The 21,475-nt window shown below is 49.1% G+C and overlaps 1 protein-coding gene and 1 long non-coding RNA gene across 14 annotated transcripts in view; both read left to right on the forward strand.

Annotated features, from left to right (window-relative positions):
• Positions 3,563–10,704, forward strand: LOC110400504. 3 transcript variants are annotated; one of them, XR_002439898.1, is made up of 4 exons: positions 3,563–3,987; positions 7,136–7,449; positions 7,784–8,022; positions 10,217–10,704. It is a non-coding gene; the product is annotated as an uncharacterized LOC110400504 (long non-coding RNA). The 3 variants fall into 3 exon arrangements; XR_002439897.1 differs by lacking the exon at positions 7,784–8,022 and having other exon boundaries at positions 3,568–3,987; XR_002439896.1 differs by lacking the exon at positions 10,217–10,704 and having other exon boundaries at positions 3,568–3,987; positions 7,784–9,086.
• The window catches only part of COL13A1 (collagen type XIII alpha 1 chain), a 78,147-nt gene continuing 71,918 nt past the window's right edge, over positions 15,247–21,475 (forward strand). For 10 of the 11 annotated variants that reach the window (XM_021397762.1, XM_021397765.1, XM_021397770.1 and 7 more), the window contains exon 1: positions 15,747–16,248. In XM_021397762.1, the coding sequence (XP_021253437.1) occupies positions 15,946–16,248 (303 nt within the window). In that variant the 5' untranslated portion in view covers positions 15,747–15,945. The other variant, XM_021397763.1, reaches the window with a different exon arrangement.

Raw genomic sequence — 21,475 nt, forward strand, 5'->3', positions numbered from 1 at the left:
CATGAGTGGGAATAATCTGGTTTTAAAAGGATGTGGGCTAGGTTTTGTGTTGGGGCTGTTGTTTTCTCCATGTGTGCCTCAGTATGGAGGAGAGAAGAGCCTTAAAAGGCTGGCACAGAGATGGACACAAACACCAGAAAGGCCTTTGGGCTGGAAATGTGGTGGGTGTGCCACAGCATTTGCTCTTCATCCTTTCTGTTGAAGAACAGTGTGTGTGGAGAATCAGTTGTTAGCTGAATGAACAAAAGAGATAAACACTGGGCTTGTTCATTCTTCCGCCTTCCACTCCTCTTGGAACTCATTACCGCCCTGCTACTAACTGAAATAACATGGGGATCAGCCGTGCACAACGTTGCTTCCTCCATCCTGATTTCACCATCAGGTCAGATTCCTCCATGGAGAGTGTGAATGCATGGAACAACTAGACCTTCTAAAAGCAAGTTTTTTTTCTAATACAGTTTGGTCACCACCTTGTCATGGGAGGGTAGGTAGGATGTGACATTCGAGGCCTTGAGTGTATGGTGACATAACTCCACGATGTGTTGTGGAGGCACTCGCCTACCTCTGCAGTCATTGGAGAGCAAGCAGGGTTCTATGCAAGCTGTGTCACTCAGCAAGGCACCAGAACCACAGGTAGATGTGTGGATAATGCACACTTGTAACACATAATGCCAGCTTTCCTCTGTGATGCCCCTACCTACAGATTCCTTCAGGTAGCTCAGCAGGGTTGTGGCCACAAAAGTGGCGCAGAGAGGAAAGCCCAACAGCCAGCTCCCATGCCAGCATACCAAGCAGATGTTCTACATCCTCCTCCAGCACTGAGGTATGCTTCCTCAGCAGCTCAGCACCATGAATGTTTTGGTATGCGATGCGTGGGGGTCTGGGAATTTGGCTGCCCTTGGGCCATGGTGTCCAAAGTGTGGCTCTGAACAATTGGTGTGCATGTACTCTGTGGCCACTTGGAAAATGCTGCCGGCTGAGCCAAATTCCTTCCTGCAACTTGCACGCAAACAAACCACTAATTTTCACCAGCAGTTGAATACGCATATCTGAGGGCAAAATTTGGCCAGAAGCCTTTGGTCAGAAGTGTTAGCATGACTACCCAGAACAAAAAGATGGTGAACTGCAAGTGGCATTTTGCAGAGAAAAAAAGAGGGGGGAAAAATAACAGAAATCAAAGCGTTGGAAAGCTTTTCCATTAACAGAACTCTTCTTCGTTCTTAAAACAGTCTATTGATAGGCAAAAAAATAAAACAAGACGGCATATGCTCTTGAATTTATTCTGGTCCCAATGGACAGCCCCTGATATTTTTTTTCGGAAGAAACTCTTGAATAAACACTCCATCCAACGTGGAAAGACACATAGCATGTCATAAAAATCATTTGTAACACGTTCTGGGAGACACACCAATGCTGTCAAGGACAGGGAGCTGCTTAGTTTCACTTTGATTTACAGATAAATACAGCATGTCTGGGGCTCCCAGTTGCCGACTGCACAGGCGAGCTCCCGATTACGTGCTGTGCTCTAACTCCGTGGGATTAATTGGGACCACCTGGAAGCGTGGCAGCAAGCTCAACCTTCCCAGTTGTGCAGGGTTGTACACGCTAAGGAGCTATGCTTGCTTGGAAAGATAGGGCTTAGGTCCTTCTGTCATGGGTCTGGGGACCCAGAGTAACCTGAAAAGAGGATATTACAAAATCAGGCTTTTCTGTGTATTCTCACGTAAGACAGAGCTCTGAGCGTTGGATGTGGATATATCTCCTCATTATTTGGTTTTTTTTTTGCTATTAATTTTAACTCTGGTGCATGTTGTAGTGTTTACAGGGTATAAATTTTGGGATTTTCTACAGGTTATTGAAATGAAGAATGACAGCTGGTGCCCAGATAAGATATTCTGATGTTTCCTATGACACAATGCAACTCCCATGAGCGCTTTTGCCCTTTAAGCCCATACTACAGGAAAAGAAATGTGGGGGTGGAGTGACCTGGAGGAAGAGGGGATGGGGTTTTATGGAAATGCCATAGCAGCAGGTGATTCCATTTGGGCAATGCAGAAGTTCACACTGGCCCTGGTGATTTTATTACTTTGTTGGCTTCTCTGTAAAGGTAATGCATGCAGAATGATTAGTCGGGGCTCTGTTGGTCACTAATTGCTCGGCTTTCCCTCTGGAATTAGCAGGCACTGTTCACAAGACCTTTGTATACTAACAAAGGGGCCATGACACAGTGGGAACAACGTGTTTCTTGCGTAAGTAAACACTTTTTTGGTACAAGGTGGATTTGGGAGAAAAGCTGGAACTTGTGGGAAGGAGCAGGGCAGTCTGGAGGATGTGCCATGGAAAACAGCTTTGCACTGAGAAGCTTTTTTTTATATGTCCCAGCAAGGATATGAAAAAAGTGCTGGAAGGGTTATAACATTGAAGAGAAAACCTCATGTCTTGCAGATGGAAAGAGGATAATAAACTCTCTGTGTGCGTGCAGTGAACAGGAGTGAGGAAAAATTACCTTATATAAGAGCAAGAGCTGCTTACAGGTGATATTTCACCACACTGTTGTGCACAGCTCACATGGCACAGGGCTGTGATGGTCTGAGCACTCACCTGCAAAGAGGAGCTTCTGAACTTTTGGTCAGAGCTTGGTTTTTGAGCCCAGCCCCAGGTGCTCCCCAGCATGCAGCAGGTGTGGATCATTATCTCTTCTTGCAGTGGTCTCTGATTTCTGCATGCAATTGTTTCCTGCTGCTCCTGGTTCCTGTAGCTTGCACATAGCAGGCAGCGATAGGGATGTGTTGCCTCTGTGCTTTCCCAGGCAGGAGTGTTGTGTTGAGGCCAGCAGTGAGTTTGTCAGTGCGTTGTTCTTCCTATTTTGGCTTTTGTACTGATATCTGCTTTGCTAATATTGTGGGGGGGGGAGGGAGATTTGCCTTGTTGGATTTCCAGCAAGGAAACATACAAGTGAAGATGAGGATATTTTTCTAGCATCCAGAAGTGAAGCTGCCTGCAGCTTGGTGCTGGAGCATGGTGGACCACATGCCTGAGATAACAGGGATTGCACTCACTAAACTGATACAGCATTGTGGAAATGTTGATCAAAGGCACCGTTGCTCTTCTTTTCTGCCTTCTTTCAACCCCCCACCCCCCCCAAAGGAGCTCTAAGAGCATGTCCCTTCCTCAGGACTCCTCTCCACCAGCTTACCTCCCTCCCTGCCCTCAATTGAAGACAGATGCCAGGAAATATTTCTGCTGTACGGCTGAAGTGAAAACATACGGGGGGAGGAAAGGGGATCACTGCATTTACAACTTAATTACTACCATTTCTGGAACTGTGGGCAGAGGTAGGGCCAGCAGTGTGCAGCCTCCCACATCCTGCCTTGGGCTGAGCTGGGGCAAAGTGCTGTGGGCCTGGGGTAATCCCCAAGGTGGTGGCTCCTTGAGCATGCATGGAGACTTATTTTAGGTCCCCTGACTGAGGAGGACTGGGAGGGAAGCATCCTCCCTGCCTGGTGGTGCCAAGGGGGCTCATTCTGGAGCATTCCAGAAGGTTCCAGAGGGTTCTTGCAAGTTTTGGCCCTGCCCTCATGCCTCCTCCCCTCAGGGGCTGAGGTGGTGCCTCAGGGGAAACAGGCTGAAGAAATGGCAGAAACGCTGCTTTTTGTTGTGTTTTGGCAGCAGAAATGTGGGTTTTGTCTCTGATTGACAGACCTTCGGGCACTACCTTAGGTTGCTGGGACCCCTGAGGCCTCTGGCTCAGCTGAAGGGAAGTGTTTGAGTGGGTTTCCAGTTTCAGAGCACTAGGCACCTCAGTGTGGAGCTGCGTGGGTTTGGCTCTTGGTTTCCTGTAATCATGTAGGAAACCCTCCCTAGTGTTAATTCATGGGAGTGAGAATGTGTTTTGTCTAAGGAAAGAGGGAGAAAAGTTGCTTTGACATTTGCAACTGGTAACATATTTTGCAAGACAAGCTGTTTTGACTATGGGGTGTTCGATAGGTAAGTGAAAAGTTAACCACAGATAGCGTAATTCTATTGCTATTGTAATGTGAGCATAGATGGCAGCTATGCCAAGAAAGGTAGCCCTCCCTCTGGTTTACTGTAGTATCAGTGTGCACTATGTACGAGTACTCCGATTAGCTGGTTTAGAGTTTAAAGGAGATACTTGAGATTAATTCTTTGGATTATTCATCTTGGTTTTGTCCTCATGAGTCTGGGAGCATGGGGCAGCTTGTTGGACTGCTTGGCTGTTAGCACAGCTTTTTACCAGGAGCATCGTTTATTTGTATGCTGTTGTCAATTGTGTATCTGCTCTTCCATATGCAGCTATCTGCAGCAATCATTGCATGGCTCTGCAGAAGGGTGGCCCCAAGAAATCAGCTAGAGGAAGGCATCTAAGAAAGAGATTTCCTGAGAGAAGGAGGCGTTGGTCTGTGATGGATGCTCCTCAGCACAGTGGGGTGGGAGCTGGTGGGTGGCACTAAGAGGTAGATAAACATGTATGCTGCTAAGGTTGCACCATTCACACAAACAGCATACAATGATCTAAGCAGTGGGGCAGGAGGAGGTGTGGGTTCCAAGCCAGACAAGGATTTTTCATCAGCTTCTGTCAGTGGCGATCTGCAAGGGCCCTCGTTGCTGCTGAGCAATGCTGTGACATGTGTAACTTAGCATGGCACTGCAGCCAGCCAGCATTTTTTGTCAACAGGCATAACTGCTTTATGTAGTTTTTAATGATTTCTTCTTCATTTGAGGGTGGTTTTTTTTTTAATATCAAAAACATCGCTTTTTTTTTTTTTTTTTTTTTTCCAGAGGCACCAAACAAACAAGCCTTCAAAGTGAAACAAGCCTAATTCTTCTTTTCCCTCAGGAAACTATTCTTCCATCTTTTCAGGAACCAGTTCTATCTAGTCCCTGCTGCTGGGCCTCAGCCCTGCATGAGGGAAGCATCAAACAGGGCTGGGAGTGCTTTGGGAGAAGCTTTTGGGAGATACCCTGGGCTGCAATTCCCCGTTTTCTGAAGTGCCAGTTTTCAATAAGAATGAAGAATTTGCATGGGTTTGACTTGGAGTATGCAGTGTAGGTCCCTGGTCCTTGTGGCCTCTTTATCCACTGGAGCAATAAGCATCAGTCTTGGAACTCTCCTGTGCACCTGCAATTATTGCTCATAGTTCAATGTGTCAGCCCTTTTGCATGTTATTTTTTCACATCTGCTTTTGTAGACATTGTTTGATTTACACTGCAAGGAGTCCAAGGACTTGGCCATAGCAGCACAGGAGTCAAAGGCAGAGCCTGCTAAGACAGCAATGTCCCTTGTAAAGTTGGATGGGAAAACATTGCGTGCCTGCAAATATCCCAAACAAACAGAGGGCAGTTTCAGAGAGGTGCAGGCAAGAGAGTGAAACCAAAACAAACTACTGCTTTAAAAATAATATACGGGCCTAATCTTTGCTACAGTGGACTTTGCAATTGTTTGGGCCTGAGCTGAAGTGGCTATAAAGTGCAGCCACTCAGATTCGATGGTGGTTTATACTACCGTGCTAAATGTGTGTCCCTAGAAGAGGTGCTGGAAATGGAGACCCAGGAGGTGTGTGGGTGCTGTACGATGGAGACATGACTGCAGATCTGTCCATCTCTGCTATGTAATCAACACCTCAGCTCTCCTGCACCAGAAACATGCCTGGTTGACCCTTGTTGTCCCTGCCAGCCACTGTGCTCCCGCTCTTGTGCATTGCAGTGCTCATTGCCCCCATCAGGGCAGAAACCACCCAAATGCTTTCAAGCTGCAGCATTGGCTTTTAGGGGTGGGTTTCTCATGAAGGCTTTCAAGTGTGATCATGCTTGTTCAGCTAATGACTGGCAATCTTCTCACCTGCTTTTCAGTCTTCAGCTGTCCACAGATGATGATCCCAAGGAACCTCATTCTTCAACTGTTAATCTTTCCCCAAAAAGTTCATTTTGATTCCATGCATGTTTCTAAGCAGAGCAGAGGGAGCTCCTAAAAACACAGAGAAACCTGGGGAGGTTGCAGAAGGGTTGCGGAGAGGCGGTTGTGCCTCTATCGGTATCAGACAGACCATTAATAGTTAGGGGCCCTTGCCCTGTGCTGCCCTGGAGGGCTTCTTTTGTATCCCACAGCACCACTCTTCCCTGAGTGATGCATGGCATGTGTCTCTTGGAGGTGTGAGGTGAGCATCAGCAGGCTTGAATGATGCCCTGGTGACAAGCCTTTCCAGACCAGGAAGACAACATGTTCATCGTGGGCAGCATTAGGTTCAGGACTTGTATGCAAGGGAGGGCTTTGGTAATTCAGTCTGGAAGTGCTCTGTGGCTGATGGTTTATCTGTCCTTTTTCCCCAGATGATAACCCTGGTCAGCCTTTTATCTCAGAGCAGCTTATGGAGTAGAGTCATTAGTCTCATGTCACAGATAGGGAAAGGGATGGTGACACAAAGAGTGGACAGCCTTTCCCAATGCTACTGAGCAGAAGAGTGGCAGAGGTGGGAAAAGGATCATACTGTTGTCCTGTCTATCAGACCATACTATTTTACAACTGTGTATGGCTTGAGAGAGCAAGGTTAAAAAGGCAAAAAATGTCCCAGGGACTAGTGAGAAAGCCACAGACCAGATGCAGGTTCACACCTCCCTACAGTGCAGAAAATGGCGTCTTTGAATGCTGTTTCTCCTGTGGATGAATACAAGCAAATGGCCAGCCCCAGGCATTGCACCTGCTTGTGAGGTATAGCTTGTGTGCCTTGCCTGGGCTGCCATTCCCTCTGGCTCTGAAAGATGGACGTGTAGAACAGGACAGCTCTGAGACCTGCTCCCAGCTGTGTGTGGGGCTGTTTCAAGGCAGTGGTCACCTCACCTCGCTAGCTCCCCTTCAAAGCAAATGACAGCTCAGGCTTGTCACCATCAACAGCAGCATTTTAGTTCCCTGTTGCTATGAGCAGTGTTAGTGTGTGCCATGCATAACGTGCCGCTGGCCAGATCCTGGCTGTAACCTAAGCCAGGGCTGAAAGAACCTTTGATTCTGCTCTGGCAGGAGAAGAGAGGATCTTTTGCCATCCAAATCTTTGCATGCACAAAAGCGACATGGCATTTGCTTTACTTTAACGCTACTCTGAATCAAAAATTATTTTAACAGGTTGAGCAAGTGTAGCAGAGTCACCCTTGGAAAAGGCAACCTGAAAGGACTGTCCCTGGGAGACAAATCCTGAATCTGGCAGCTATCAAGCTACAGCTGTTGAATAGGCTTCTAGGAAAAATAACAGGACAGCGAGGCAGGGCTGACAGCTGAACTGGTACAGGTGGTGGAACGTGATGCTGCCTCACCAGGAACTGCTATGACCATCAACCTCTCTTCAGCTGTAAAAGAAAAGTAAAGCATGCCACAGAGCAGGCTTTGGAGTGATAGGAACAAAGCTGATTCGGGAGCCAAGCGCACTGGGATACTTGCTGGTAAGTGCAACTGGATTTTCCATCTGGAAGGCGTGACTGCCTGGCCCAGAAGCCAATTTAAAGTACAAATTAGATCTGGCTGTATGTCAGAGTCTCCTCCCCGAAACGCAATAAGGACAGGGTGGTTATATAATATAAACCATTCTCGGTGATTTAGCGGTCCTGAAACAACAAACAAGCCAAGGAGGGAAAAAATGGTTTGCAGAAGAATTCAAAGCCAAAGGATTTGGGTAGAGGAATTCAGTCCATATGATCCGGCAGAGATGTGCGCTGCTATTCCTGTACGTCTTGAAAGGAAACTGCCACCAGATCCTCTGCTATTTTCTCTTCACAGGGCCCTACTGATAGGCGTGATATTTCAGCCTCCGCGCTAACTCCCGTGCTCCAAATATGCAGGGCCAGTTGTGCACGGCCCAGCGCCCGCGGGAGGCAGCACTCCTCCTGCCGACATGCAGTGAAGCCCTCAGGAATGGCCAAACCTCTGCAGATGGCACAGGCTGCAGTGGCTTTGCCCATATGCATCGTGGTGCCCGTGATGCTGTATGCTAGCTGTGCAGGATGAGCTTTTGCAAAGTGAGTGGTGGGCAGCAGCATCCTCAAGGGGGACACTCACCCTTTCACCGTGCTCACCCCTTTCAACGCAGAGAAGTGATTCTTCTTTGCTACACTGGTACCAGCATATGAGCAAAACACATAAATGTTTTGAGCCTGAAGAATGTGAGCCACCTTTACTGGCTAGTGTCCTTAAAGGGAAATTGCAACGGTGTGTTTACTGCTTTTTAATACTGATCTAAAGAATAAGTATTTATGCTTTATTCCCTGCTGTTGTAATTTGCAACAGGCCTCTTAAATTTGAAGCAGGTACCAATGCTCAAATGCAACTTCCAGTTATTTTTACTTTTATGTGTACAAAGCAGATAGCAATGATTTATTGAGGAGGAAGAGGGAGAAGGCTATAAAGCATCACAAGGCAGTTTCAGATGCCTGTGGTAAAATGGCGGGGGCTCAACTCCTCCCCCTGTGTATGCAGAGTTTTGTGGCTGGAGGACTCGACTCTCCCATCTTCCAACTGAGACCTGTCACAATGGATTGCTTTTTTCTGAACCAGCATAAACTGGGAGCAACTACACTGATGTCAAGCCAGCTTGAGGCATAGGGGACAAAGCCAAGGGAAGCAAAAAGGTATATTTCCATGGGCTGTAACAAGTCCCAAGTGAGAGGAACTGGACCTTTTCTCTTAAAACAAGTTTGGTTTTTTTTGGCAATCTGCCTTGGATGCACCCCTTGGATGCACCAGCATGATGAGGGTGCAGTGATCTGAAGGAAGACCACAACCTTGGATATGCCTATCTGACTTGTGATCCAGCCTTGCCAGAAACCCTTTGGGGTGCAAGAGCAGCTTTCCGTGCTTCCCTTGCAATGCTGCTGAAAGTATGCAAACTTGCACTGGCATCTGAAAAACACAAGGAGTGGAAAGAGACTACAGATGGCTGAGGATTTGCTGATAGAGCTGCTTATAAGTCAGGCTAACCCTCCTGGCAGGAGGATTTACATCAGGTGCTAGGAAAGCAACATCGGTGCGAGGGAAAACCCCTGATGCAAGGAGCTGTGCTGCTCTCCAGCACTGCCCCTCTGCTCTGAGGTCAGGGGCTCATGTCTCCCCTTCCTTGCTTTTACTTTGCTCTCTTTCCTGCTGGAGCGCAGGGACAAGGTGTGGAGTGAAGGCAGAGGGCATGAGCAAGGGCTTCACCCTGTGCAGGGGAAGCTGTGGTGTCACAGAAGGACATTAGCAGCGTTCCTTGTCTCCTGGCTTTCTTCTGTGAGCAATTTCCAGGGAAATCAAACCTGACCTCCTGGCCGCTGGGCCTGTCTTTTGCATTACAACGGAGCAGAGCTGCTTTGCGCACTGCTGTCAGGGTCCGAATGAGCTTTGATAAAAGACCAAGTGTCAGAGCAAAAGGAACTTTTAACCAAAAATTGTTTTCAGTTTCCTGAACTAGCTATATTCACTCCCCTTTGCTCCTGGACTCAAGCAATCCATCTTCTGGAGGAGACTTGTTTCATTATTTTTATTTCCCTCAGTGCAGTTGACACTTAGTCTGGGTTTCCCAACCCTCCCAGCTCCAATTCATTAGCTTCAAAGGCTGTACAAAGCTGCTGTGGGTTACCCAGCTGCTTGCGCATGGGCAAACGCCTGCCTTGGTGCTGTAGGCTTTGGTTTCCAAGATTGAGCTGCAACACAACTGTGCCTGCCTCAGGGTACGAGTGCTGTGCCTGGGCTCCTGTGGGCAGGCCTGGTTGGCCATAGGCTTTTGGGGTTTCCAGTTAATCCTGTAGTGCGCTCACCCTGTGTGTATTGCTTGCCTGGGTTTCTGGGCAGCCTGAACTGCTGCTGCCAAAGGTGAGAGAAAGGGGTGACTTAGAAATGCATCCTTGGCAAACAGTAGCAGAGGCTGAACAGGACCCTTGTGCCTAGCAGAGAGGTGGGGTAGAAGGAGCGTGTGCTTTGAGGTGGATGCAGGAACCCAGCTGGGCAGCAAGACTGCAGGCTTTCTGCAGTACCAACCTTGCACAGAACTGTATACTATTAAAGCAGTTTTCCTGAGGCAGGTATCTCTCAGTCCTGAGCAAAACCCATCTTCCACAGGCTGTTGTGTGTACTTTTAAGCTAGAAAATTTGGGTAATGCTGCTGCAGGCATGGAGGCTTTTCCTTGTTTTACTTGCAGCAGTGTCATTCTTCTTAATTAACTTCTCTTCCTCTAAAAGTCTTACCACCCAGGCGCTGCAAGAACCAAGATAACAGCAGAAATGAGGCCAGCAGAGATGACCATCTTTACAGACTCCCATGGCACCCAGCATGACCCATTAAAAATCAGCCCCAGACCAGGCAGAAAAAAAATCTACTGCCAAAAAGGGAATAAAACTCTTCCCCACCCCCCGCTTGGCTGTGAAATATTTCTGAAGAAGAGGCAAGAGGTTAGTTGAAAACACAAGGAATGTGGGCAGCTAAACTGTGCATCTACCTCTTGCTGCCTGCTGCTCTTACAAAGATGATCTGGGCTTTCCCTCTGAAGTGGGGGGACACGGGAAATGGGGTGGTCAGCCTTTAGGAGCGATTTGTTTGAAACTGCAAAAAACAGGGTTTGCTTTATCATCCCTTGGAAGCTCTAATCCAGCCTCTGCAGGAGCTTCTGGTGGCCAGGCTCAATCCTTCCTTCCCCTGGCACAGCCCAGCTCTGCTCTGTTCTTCAGCATCTCTCACAGCTCTGAGAGCAGCTTCTTGCTGCTCAGCTTCTTGCCACTGAGCTTGGGCATTTTAAGGTTATGGAAATGTGAAGCCCCAACTAGCTACGGCTAGCTTTGCTTCTTTCTGCCCTTGTCAAGGCTAGGAGTTCATATTGTTCAGTGAGCCCCTTTGTTTTGTAGGGACCAAGTGATTGAAAACAGCCACAATATTAGTATGTGTGGACAGTACATTTTTTCCATGCATTTTCATAACCCTTTTCCCAAAGGATTGGAAGCGTCTTTATTCTATAACTCCACAATGAGTTGGAGCAGCTGCTCAGGCAGGAACTATGTTCTGCTCCATAGACTGCTTAATGCTTCCTATAAACAACTGCCAAATTAGGTAGGTAATACTCAATAATTCTGACCTGAGCAGCGAAGTATTTGTAGCTGCCTATCAAAGGAGAGACAGGGTTGGAGATGCTAGAGGTGAACCTGGAATTACAGAAGAGAAAATGATGGCTGTAAAGAATGTGAGTGTGTGCATGTAAGCATATGGGTATAGACACATTTCCCCCAGAAGCTCTTCAGGGAAGTTTTGGTATCAGAGCTCTATTGTACCTCAGTCACCTCTGATGCCTAAGAGAAAGTGTAGCTAGTAGAGAGTGGAGTTTCACTAATGATGCATGGCTTATTTTTAAATACGCATGTGCCTACGTAACTTTTTCCTCTCTTATCACTATGCAATTCTCTAAATATTGTCTAAACATGAGGCGTGGGGTCATTAAGAGATCATTAAGTCAGCGTAGGGCCCCTTGGTCCCTCACAGCCCTCAAGTGGGAAATTCCCACCCTGCTTGCCCTTTGGGGAAGGGCTCTCTGTGGCAGATGGGACTCTGGTGGTGTCCCTTGGGGATCCCAGGCCTTGCCTCTTTGTGCCCCAACCGAAAGGCACGTGGGTCACTGTGGCAGATGCTGCCAGGCTGCAGGGTGGGGAACATTGCCCCACCATGAGCCTGACAGTCTGTGGGACACAGAGAATCATAGAATTAGCTAGGTTGGAAAAGACCTGCAAGATCATCTAGTCCAACCATCCACCTACCACCAATAACCCCACTAAACCATGTCTCTCAACACTATATCTAAATGTTTCTTGAACACCTCCGGGGACGGTGACTCAACCACCTCCCTGGGCAGCCCATTCCAGCGCCTGACCACTCTTTCAGAAAAGTAGTGTTTCCTAATGTCCAGCCTAAATCTCCCCTGGTGCAACTTGAGGCCGTTCCCCCTTGTCCTGTCACTAGTTACAAGAGAGAAGAGGCCGACCCCCAGTTCACTACAACCTCCCTTCAGGTAGTTATAGAGAGCAATAAGGACCTCCCTGAGCTTCCTCTTCTCCAGACTGAACTGGAGAAGTTGAGGACTGGAAAGCTCATGATGAGGAGAGCTCATTTTTGTGAGCTCTGCAACTGTTCTCAGCAGACACGAGCTTTTCTACCCCCCCCATCATTGCTGCTCTCTAACAGCCCCCCCGAGATGTCATGCTCTCGCTGCCTTATGTAGGAGCAACGTGGCTGCTCAGCCTCTTGCAATGCTTCTTCTGAATGATATTTTGTGAAGGGATGGTCTGCAGACCTGTGCACTTCCACTTGTAAGAGTCCTTTTCTTCCCCCTTGTTTTTTCCCCTCCTCCCTCCCCTTCTTTGCTCTCAGAAAACATCTGTTTCCAGATGTTGTTCTTGAGTCTAATAAACGCAGCAAAAGGCCTTGAGTTCATATATTTACAATAGCTGGAGATGTTGGCTGCTAGTTAATGGCTCGTTGGAGCACATGAAGACCCCCACATTTCCTGGGGGGGGGGGGGGGGGGAGGATAAAAAGAGGAGTGGAGTTGAGCTTATTTTCTCCCTGCTAAGTGGATTGAAAAGGAGAATCTCTCTACAGGCGGTTTTGGAGATTACTGATGGGGCTGAGTGCATGGCCATCTCCGTGCAGTTGGCCTCAGCTTCCAGTTAGTGACAGGAAGGGCATATTTGTTTGTTTGTTTGTTTGTTTAAAAAAAAAAAAAGCTCAACTTAAAGTGTAGTATAGTGAGGAAGGTCTGCTGCTGCTGCCCACCCTTTTCCAGGCCAAAGGAAGACACATGTCATTGCCCTTCGAGCACTGTGTGCCTGTGCCAGAGCAGCACTGGGGAACCTTTCCTCTCTGTGAAGCACTTTGATGCCCACATGTGAATGTCCCAGGATGGATAAAGTGCTGGTACCATCTACAGACTGACAAACCTAGAGGCTCTCATACCTGTACGTAACCGTGTCCAGTGCATTGGTTGACCCAATGCCATGTGCTAGATGTGAAACACTTTATTCTGTTGTATGGATACATTCAGTTGTCTTGGGAGATATATATTACCTTATATTTGCTCCAGATTTCATTGCATGTTTGTGCTGAGGTCTGTAACCACTCCCGGAGGACCTGTTAAAAGTGGTGGAAATGTGTGGTCACTGTCCTCGTCAGGAATTGGATCAGCCTCCTGGAGAAGAGTGGGATATATCCCCAAGCTCAGCAGTCCAGCCTGCTCTGAGAGTCACTGGTCAGTGAAATCACTCTGATTTGTTGAGCATCTGCTTCTACTCGACCAACTTCCAGAGCCATCACTTACAGGAGGGCTGGTTTCAGGCTGGCACCCACTACCTCTGAAGCTGCAGAAGGAGCTGAAGGTTGGGCTTAGCTTAACTCCAGGAGCTGTGAGATGACTGTGTGCTGGGGCGGTCTCTGGAGGCAGCTTGTTCAACAGGCAGTGCTGCATGCTCTATACGCACAGCTGGCTGAGGTTCGTAGCTAAATTAGTCCATTTGTACTGGGATGGGTTGACAGGCCTCCTAAATGCCTCACGGATAGAAAAATTACCCCCTTGCACATCTGCAGCCAAGGCTTCCCTGTGAAACCCAGCTGACTGCAGCTCCCCAGCCTGCGGCAGCTATAACATACCCTGTGAGTGAACTGATCAGCTGGAGAGGAGCTGGCGGGGAGGCAGGAAAAGGCACTTACAGAGTCATTCGGGCGATGCTTGTGTCTGGACAGCAGGATCTCTACTGCAAATCGGAGTGAAAGAGCAGAGAGCTCTCCCAAGCTGGCGCGGGGAAATGAAATGTAGACACCCAGCAGATTTCCGCCTCCAGCTTTGTGGGTGCATTTTTCTGCACCCAAGCTGCAGAGCTATGGCCTCGAAGAGTCCTTTGCCTCTGCAAAGAAGTAAGTTGTGAATGTGTGTGTGGCTGCGAGCGACAGAACAAGGGGTGTCAGATGGGGGAGCTGCACCTCCTGAACAAATACCCTGCACGTGCCCGGGCTATGTGTTACACAGCCCTGTTCACTCATATGAGAAACTGTTGAAAAGCTGCAGCCATCAGAGGAGTGTTCTCCACGCACACCGGAGTGGCAAGGCGAATTTGAGCAGTGAGATGACAACGAACCTGCTAAAAGAAATAAAGAAAGGATTTCCTGCCTCGCAGATGCTAAAACCCCATTTCGGGAAGCGAGTGGCTGCAAAAGGCATGAGGTGGTTCAAAGAATTGGGGCTGTGTGCTACTGGGCCCTCCAAGGGTTTGTCTGGAGGAGAAGAAACAAGTCTTGCTTGCTTTAGCCTGCTCCCTGAAGGTCTATTTCTTCCAGCCCCCTGAAATGGAGAGCGGGCGAGAGATGAATATGTTTTCCCTGCCAATAATTTCCAGCACAGACTGCATGCAAAATCTTCATTTAAAATGTGTAAATGACAGTGAAGGAGTCACAAGGGAGCCAGATTTTAAGAGACCAATTTGCTGCCCGGCTTTTAATGAGTGCGTGCAGCAATGGGCCCTGTGCTGCTTTGCTGCCACGTGTGCACGAGATGCAGATCAAAGGATGGACGGACAGGCAGGGGCTCAGCGGAGCCCGTGTGTCACTCTGGAGGGTAAAATATTTTATGTCATGATTGGAAAACCTGGGGGAGGTGGGCCTCTGTTACCCTTGAAGAACAGAAAGGGGCTTTGTTTCCTGGATGCATAGCTTGGGGCTGCCCTATAGCACGTTTTGGGGAGGCTGCTCGCTGCCCGGGGGGGATTCTGCCTGGTGCCCCATGGCTGGTGGGATGTGGGGGAGATGACGGGAAGCTCTGCTTCACTAGAGGGCCTCAGCAGATTAATTGCTCTGAACTTCTGTGGTCCCCTGGGCTTGTCAGGTCTTAGAACCAGCTCAAGCCCTAAGGGTTCCCCACCTCATGCTGTAGTTTGCCTGCATGGGGCATCGCTCCCCTCTGCCCTTAGTTAAGTTTTTGCGAGCACCCTTGACTCTTGGCTTTGGTCTCTAGCTGTTTTTCTCTGGTTCTCCCCCTCTTCAGCCGCTCCTCCCGAATCCTGGGGTCAAAATATCCCACGGCCCATTGCCTCGGTGCCGCCTTGGGGTCCAGCTGGGGACTCGGCAGTCCACGTGTGCCGTCCCATTTGCGCTCTCCGGCCGCGGGGAGCAAAGCAAGGCGCGGGCTGGTGCGAGCCCACCCTTTGCTTTACAGTCTCTTTCCTGCCGCTATAAATAACCTCAGCGAGAGCCACTTCAAAGGGAAGGGCTGGCGGCGGAGAGGTGGTTTGGGGACCGAGCGGGACCGGGGCGTCTCACCGCCCGATCCCACCCCGGCGCTTTGCATAAATAAATAAATCATGCGGAGAAAGAGAGGTGGAGAGAGCGGACGAGCAGAGGAGGTTACTTTGGGAAGCCGCGGCTCGCTCATCCCAGCCCCGTCGTTTGGAGGGAGTGTGTCATGTTACAGAGGAGCCACGATCAGCCAGAGCACAGCGTCGCCGGAACAGCTGAGAATTACCTCTCTCTAATGGGGACTTTCATGTGTGAGCTCCTGGCCGGTCTGCGAAGGAACTGAAACTGGCAGCTTAGAAGGAAACCAAAACCTACCAGCGGCTCAAAAGGCTGAAAGACAAAAAAAAAAAAAGAATTCTCATCAGATTTTTTTCTCCTCTCCGAATCTTTGCTGCAGTTGGATCCGTTTTTTTTTTTTCTGCGCCCCTTTTTTGTATGTGTATTTTTCTTTTTTTCTTTTTTTTTTTTTTTTAATTTTTAGACACCCCCGTCCACTTTTGTCATTATTGCTGTTAACTGTCATTTGCTGGCGCCGGGGTCCCCTTGGACGTTTGTTTTCTATGCCTTCTGGATTGTGCTTCTTGGAATAGGAGGGAGGCTTTATTTATTCTATTTATTTATTTATTGCTTCTCAGGACAGGGAGGGAATGTTGGAGGAGAAGAGCTGGAAGGGTGTCAGCGAAGCAGCTTTTGATAGGGGCTGCGTGGCTCCCCCCAGGACCGGCGACGGGGAGAGATGCTGCCGCCTCCCGCTGCTGCTGGGCTCGGGGCTGCCCGGCATCTCCCTGCTCTCTCTGGTGCTGAGCCTCCTGCTGTACTTTCGGACCTCTGATCTGCAGTCCCGGGTGTCCCACTTGGAAGCGGACAGATCCACGCAGCTCCCTGCCTGGCTCTCAGCAGACCAAATGGAGACGGCTATTTTGGGAAGAGTTGACCAACTGCTTGATGAGGTTGGTGTCCTTTCATTTTGCACGGATGCTATGCTGTACTATACATTTTAATGCATGTGCACACTTACATAGTTGCATTGCGTGTTTCTTCCCACTTTAGAAATGTATTTCTGCGGGAGTGATGCTGCTAGGCTGAATTTCTCATGCTTTCAGGTCCCTCCCACCTCTCAAACCTGCCTGGTGTTTGCTTCCCTCTGCCCTAGCCCATGCTGCGTCTGAGCCCTGACTCTTTGCAAAAGGGGAAACCTCATTCCCATTCCCTGCAGGGGGGGGAAGAGCCTCCAGCCCTCACTGTTTGGTGACTGGTGGCATTGCCTGCCGAGACAGCTTGGGCTGGAGGTTAAACTTGTGAATTCAGTGTAGGTTTGAGCCCTGGGAGAGGGACAGGCAAGGTACACCATAGCTGGTGTGACCATGGGAGGAGGAAAGCCCAGGCTGTGCTATAGCAGCAGGTAGCTGCAAAAGTGTCGATGTCGTGACAAGCTGGCTTCTCTGTTGTGTCAGCCCTGACTCCTTCCACTGCACTTGGCTTGGGAAATGAGATGTGCCGGTGCTGCCAATTTCTGGTGCTGCTGGGGCATCACTGCAAAGCATATGGCTGTGCTACACCCGCTTGGGTCCCATCCAAACCCCACTAGAGCCAGTGGGCTGTTCCTCTACGGCTGAGGACGGGAGAGCTGCTGCTGAAGAAACCTGAGCTTGAGCCAGTAAAGAGAGCAGAAAAGCTCAGACTTTCACAACTGATCTGCCAAAGCCTGTGCTGATGCTGCTGGGGTTTGTTTGGGTGCCTTTGCCCCAGGAGGGATGGGCACCCTGCAGGAAGCCTTGTCTCATCAGGACTTTGATGTCACTGAAGTCATCAAAGATATGTCAGGCAATATCCCAGAGAGGAGAGCTTTGAGGAGAATAAGGACAAGTGCCAGTGGCCAGACTGGTGCCGTGCAGCTGCACCCTTGTGCAAGGACTGCATTCCCGCCAGCGGGCAGGGGATGCTGTGCAGCGTCCTCCTCATCGCTGCTGGCACGAGCCTCCTGGGAAGTCAGGGTTTATCCTGGGTGATTTGAGACGTGCCGCAAGGACCCCTCCTGGGAGCAGTGCCGGGGGGCCGGATGGACAGAGCGTCCTGCTGCCTGTGGCACCTTTCTGCCTTTTTATAGCTCGGCTTAGCAAGGAAATGGGGCTATCGCACTGCCCATGTGCCCGGCAGCACCCCTGCTTTCTGAGCAGCCCTTCCTGAGCCCCTATGGTGGTCCCAGCCCCACAGCTGGTGCAGGGAGCAGTCATGGGACAGGGGCTGCTGCTTCCAGGACTGGCATTGCTGGAACTACCAGCTGCCTGCTTGGCCAGAGTTTCAAAAATAGCTTGGAGAAAGGTACCAGAGCCCAAGAAGGAGATGCCTGGCTCGACTCTTGAGTTTTTAATGTCCAGGGAGAGCTGCTGCCTGCAGGAGTAGCAGGAGGGCTGTGCCCCTTAGTGCAGGACTTTCCCTGCCCTCTCCGCCTGCTTTGGCTCAGCTCCTAAAGCAGCCGTTTCAGAGGTGGTGGCATGGGACAAGCAGCTCAAGGTGCAGGGTGGAGGTCTGCTATGGTGGTGGGCTGGTATATGGGGCTTTTGCTTAGGGAAGGAAGCCATCCTTTTCATTAGGTCTGAAGTGAGGCTTAATTTGTGTGGTCTCCCAGACTGGATGGTGAGACAAGAGACAGTGCAGATTTGGGCTGGGGGAATGGTGGCTGTGGCCAGGATGGCTGTGGTGGGTGTGAAAATGAGATATTCATTCCCCCTCCTGCCTTGCTGCCTCACTGCCACATTCATGCAGTTTCCTCCTGCTTTGAACTTAATGGGTTTCACAGCTCCCAACTCCATGTTATCCATCACCAAAAAAAAAAAAAAAAAAAGTAGCAAGGCTTTAAAGAAGCCACTGCTTTGATCACCATGGTGGGTGGGGAGGTGGGAGGTGATGGACGTAGGAAGGCACTGAAGCAAGGCTGGGGTCAGCCCTTGAAATTTGGCGAGGCTGGGAGAGTGCTGCTGGTGAGCACAGCAGGAGAGGGCAAGAGTCTGGTGAAGGTGCTGAGGGCCACTGGCCCGTGTGCCAGGGCATGCTCCAGCTTTTGCTATGGGTGAGCTAAATCTCTGTTGCTCCTCATTGCCATCCATTCCCTATCTTCTCTGCCCATGAGCTGGAGGAATGTGAAGAAGCAAACCTTCTGAAGCCTGATAGAGGAGCTTTAAGGTTGTGCTTAAACTTGTACTGTTCTGAGCTAGAGCACATGGTGCCCTCTAGACCGTGATGCTTTCACATCTGGGTGTCCCCAGAGTGTGTGGGCAGCCGTGCAGACACCATAAGGATTGCACCAAGAAGTGCAAAATGCCAGAGACCGGGCAGATGCCCGTTGGACAAGCAGAAATAAAGCAAAACTGACAGGGAGAGGAGGTGCGTTGGTTTGTGTAAGGTGTTAATTTTAAACCACGTGGTGGGAATGTTCCATCTCAGTTGGGCAGGACAGGCAAGGTGGCAGATACTTTCTCTGAAGCTGCCTCGCCAGCGCTGCTTTGCTTGCTACTGTAAAAACCTCTTCCTGGTGTCAGCAAACAGCAGAGGGGAGTTTTTTGCAAGGCACAAATTGACTGTTTTCCCCTGAAAATGTCTGCGTGCAGTGGTCCAGAATGGGTAGTTCAGAGAGACCTTTGGCTCTGTGTACAAATTCCTCTGCAAATTTATGGGGCAGCAGAAAATCATATAAAGAGCACAAATAAACTCACTACTGGCATTTGTAGTAGAGACAAAAGTTTCCAAAGAAGAAAATGAGGTCCTTTCCCATGCTGGGTAACATTTGGTACTGTTTTGCTTGCCAAAAGCTTGGCAGGGTGGAGAGCAGGACGGTTGTAGTGCTCCTGGAAAGGGAAAAAGAGCAGGAGTTGTGTGTGTGTACAAACAAAAGCAGGTATCCTCTAAAGCCTGGGGGAAGATCAGATGCCCTTCTGCTCCCTGATGGGTACGCTTGGCTTCTTAGGTTTGGATCAAAGGTATTTGTCATGTGTCTAGTGATGCTATAAAGAATGAAAGGCTGTGCCATGAATGGGAAGGGAGCTATGGTCATCACTGCTGTCCCAGTGGTCTCATTTCCCCGGGATGCTCTCCTTACTTAAGCAAACAAAGGAGGAACATCTGAAAACTCTCTTTCCTTCCCCACTTGAAGCTTTTTTCTTTTTTTTTTTTTCCATCATTTGCTTAAATATCTTCAGAACCATAGTGGAAAAATTTATTCCCAAGTGTCAGAAGGTTTTCTCTAAGCCTTGCCTTTTGGAGTGGAAAACATTAAGATAAAATCATGAGAGTTCTTCTGTTTTTCCTTCTGGTTCTTCCGGTAGCCAAATCCCCCTTTCTTTCAGCTGCCCGCAGTCCTTGAACCTGGATGGCATTGCTTCATATTTTCTCTCCATTCAGGAGAGCTCACTGCTCGCTTTTGCTCTCTGCCACATAGTCCTGAGTTTCCAGGGACTAGACCTTTAAGAAAAAACAGCAAAATTGGCGATAAAACAATGAGAGTTAACAGAACCACCAGCCCTTGAAATCCTCCTGATGGTTGTAATAGATTATCTATTTAAGACATGTTTCTTTTAGCTGTTGGAGATAGTGGTGGGAAATGATTTCACCTCCCCGGGTGACTGCAAACAACTGCATCTGCTAAACAGCTATTAATCTGGCCCCTTTGAAGAAGTGCCCTCTCTTTCACCTAATCTCAAGTGCCCATCCGAAATAGACACTTGCAAGGTTTAGGAGGCCCCTTCTAGGAGCTGGTCAGCCCTGCCACTGGCACAGGCTTTTTCAGCCACTTTCATATGTGTAGGGGGAAGGTGCAGCCATGAAGTCACTGGAAAACATGACAGGCAAGAGCAAACATGCCATGTGGGCAGTCTCATCTTCTGTCTAAGAAGTGTTTTTAGCATTTCTGCCTGAGCGAGAGGTAGCCAGTGTCTGTTCTGATGCTTAGTGCTCTAGATAGCACCCAGGTGAAAAAGCCAACCATGGATCTCAGGAGATCACAAATGCTAAGGATTTCCAGAGACCAAATCATTTCATTTTTGCTTACAAAAATCAGCCTTGCCCTAAAATGTCTGTTTTCTGTTGTGTGGGAAAAGCTGCTTTTAGAGGAAAGCCTTTTCTTTTTTGCTGTCTTGAGCAAATCTAGCTTCTCGTGCTGGACCAGGCAGTATTTTGCACAGTGATAATGAGGGAAGCAGAAAACGCTGGGAATTTGTTTTGCTTCACCATCTCGGCACAAAATTGTCCTGAGGTCTCTATAAGCCAAGGATTTTTTCTATTGCTGTCAGTGTTTGTTCAGTAGACTTTGCAGGAAACTGAAATCCAGGCGGTCCTAAATTCCTGCCAGGTTTGACTCCCACTGAAGAGGAGCAATCCCATAGCAGCACTGCCCTTTGCACTCATAGGGCGTGTGGATCTCCTGGGCTCTGGGGAGGCACCTAGATGTCCAGGGATGGGGAAAATGCCCAGCACTGGTGAGCGCCTGATGGACGCTTGGTACTGGTACCTGCCCTGCACAGCAGCATCCCTGTCTTCCCTCCTGTGGGGCCCGTTTTCCATGGGAAGGCTATTTCAGCAGGCCTGCCTGCTTCCACTCCCCCAAGCCTGCAGGGTCCTGCTGCAGGCAGGGTGTCAGACCCTTGCTGGTTAGGAACTGACTTCCTGCCCTGTCCATGTGAACCATCAACTCTTCCTGTATAACCATGAAAGCTGAGCAAAGCCTGATTCCCAAATACGGGAACCTCACCCAGATGTGGCAGTCTCACGTTGAGACATTTTGATTGGCATGTGTGTAGAAGGAAATGAGAATGCTTATGTCTGCATACAGTATCCAAATAAAGTCTCCGCTGTCCTATTTGTGCCCATGTTTGACCATTAGCACAACGTGTTCAAAGCCAGACAGCACTGCAGAACAGAGCTGTGCCATTTGGAGTGGCAGCTAGATGGGAACGTGCCCAAATGCAAAGATTCAAGTATCTGTGCTTTTTGACACAGATAAAATGCTGTGTGGGAATTGGCAGCTCTTCTCCTGTGAAACCCTCTCCCCTCCCTGATATCAAATCAAGTCACTATCAAAACATTTCAGTACACAGTGCAACAAAGATGCTCTGGAAATATTCAATTTCTGGTCAGTTCTAACAATTCATTTTGATTTAGACTTGCAGCAAGGAAGCCAGTCCT

This window comes from Numida meleagris, chromosome 5, assembly GCF_002078875.1.
Source record: "Numida meleagris isolate 19003 breed g44 Domestic line chromosome 5, NumMel1.0, whole genome shotgun sequence".
Taxonomy (NCBI): Eukaryota; Metazoa; Chordata; class Aves; order Galliformes; family Numididae; genus Numida; species Numida meleagris.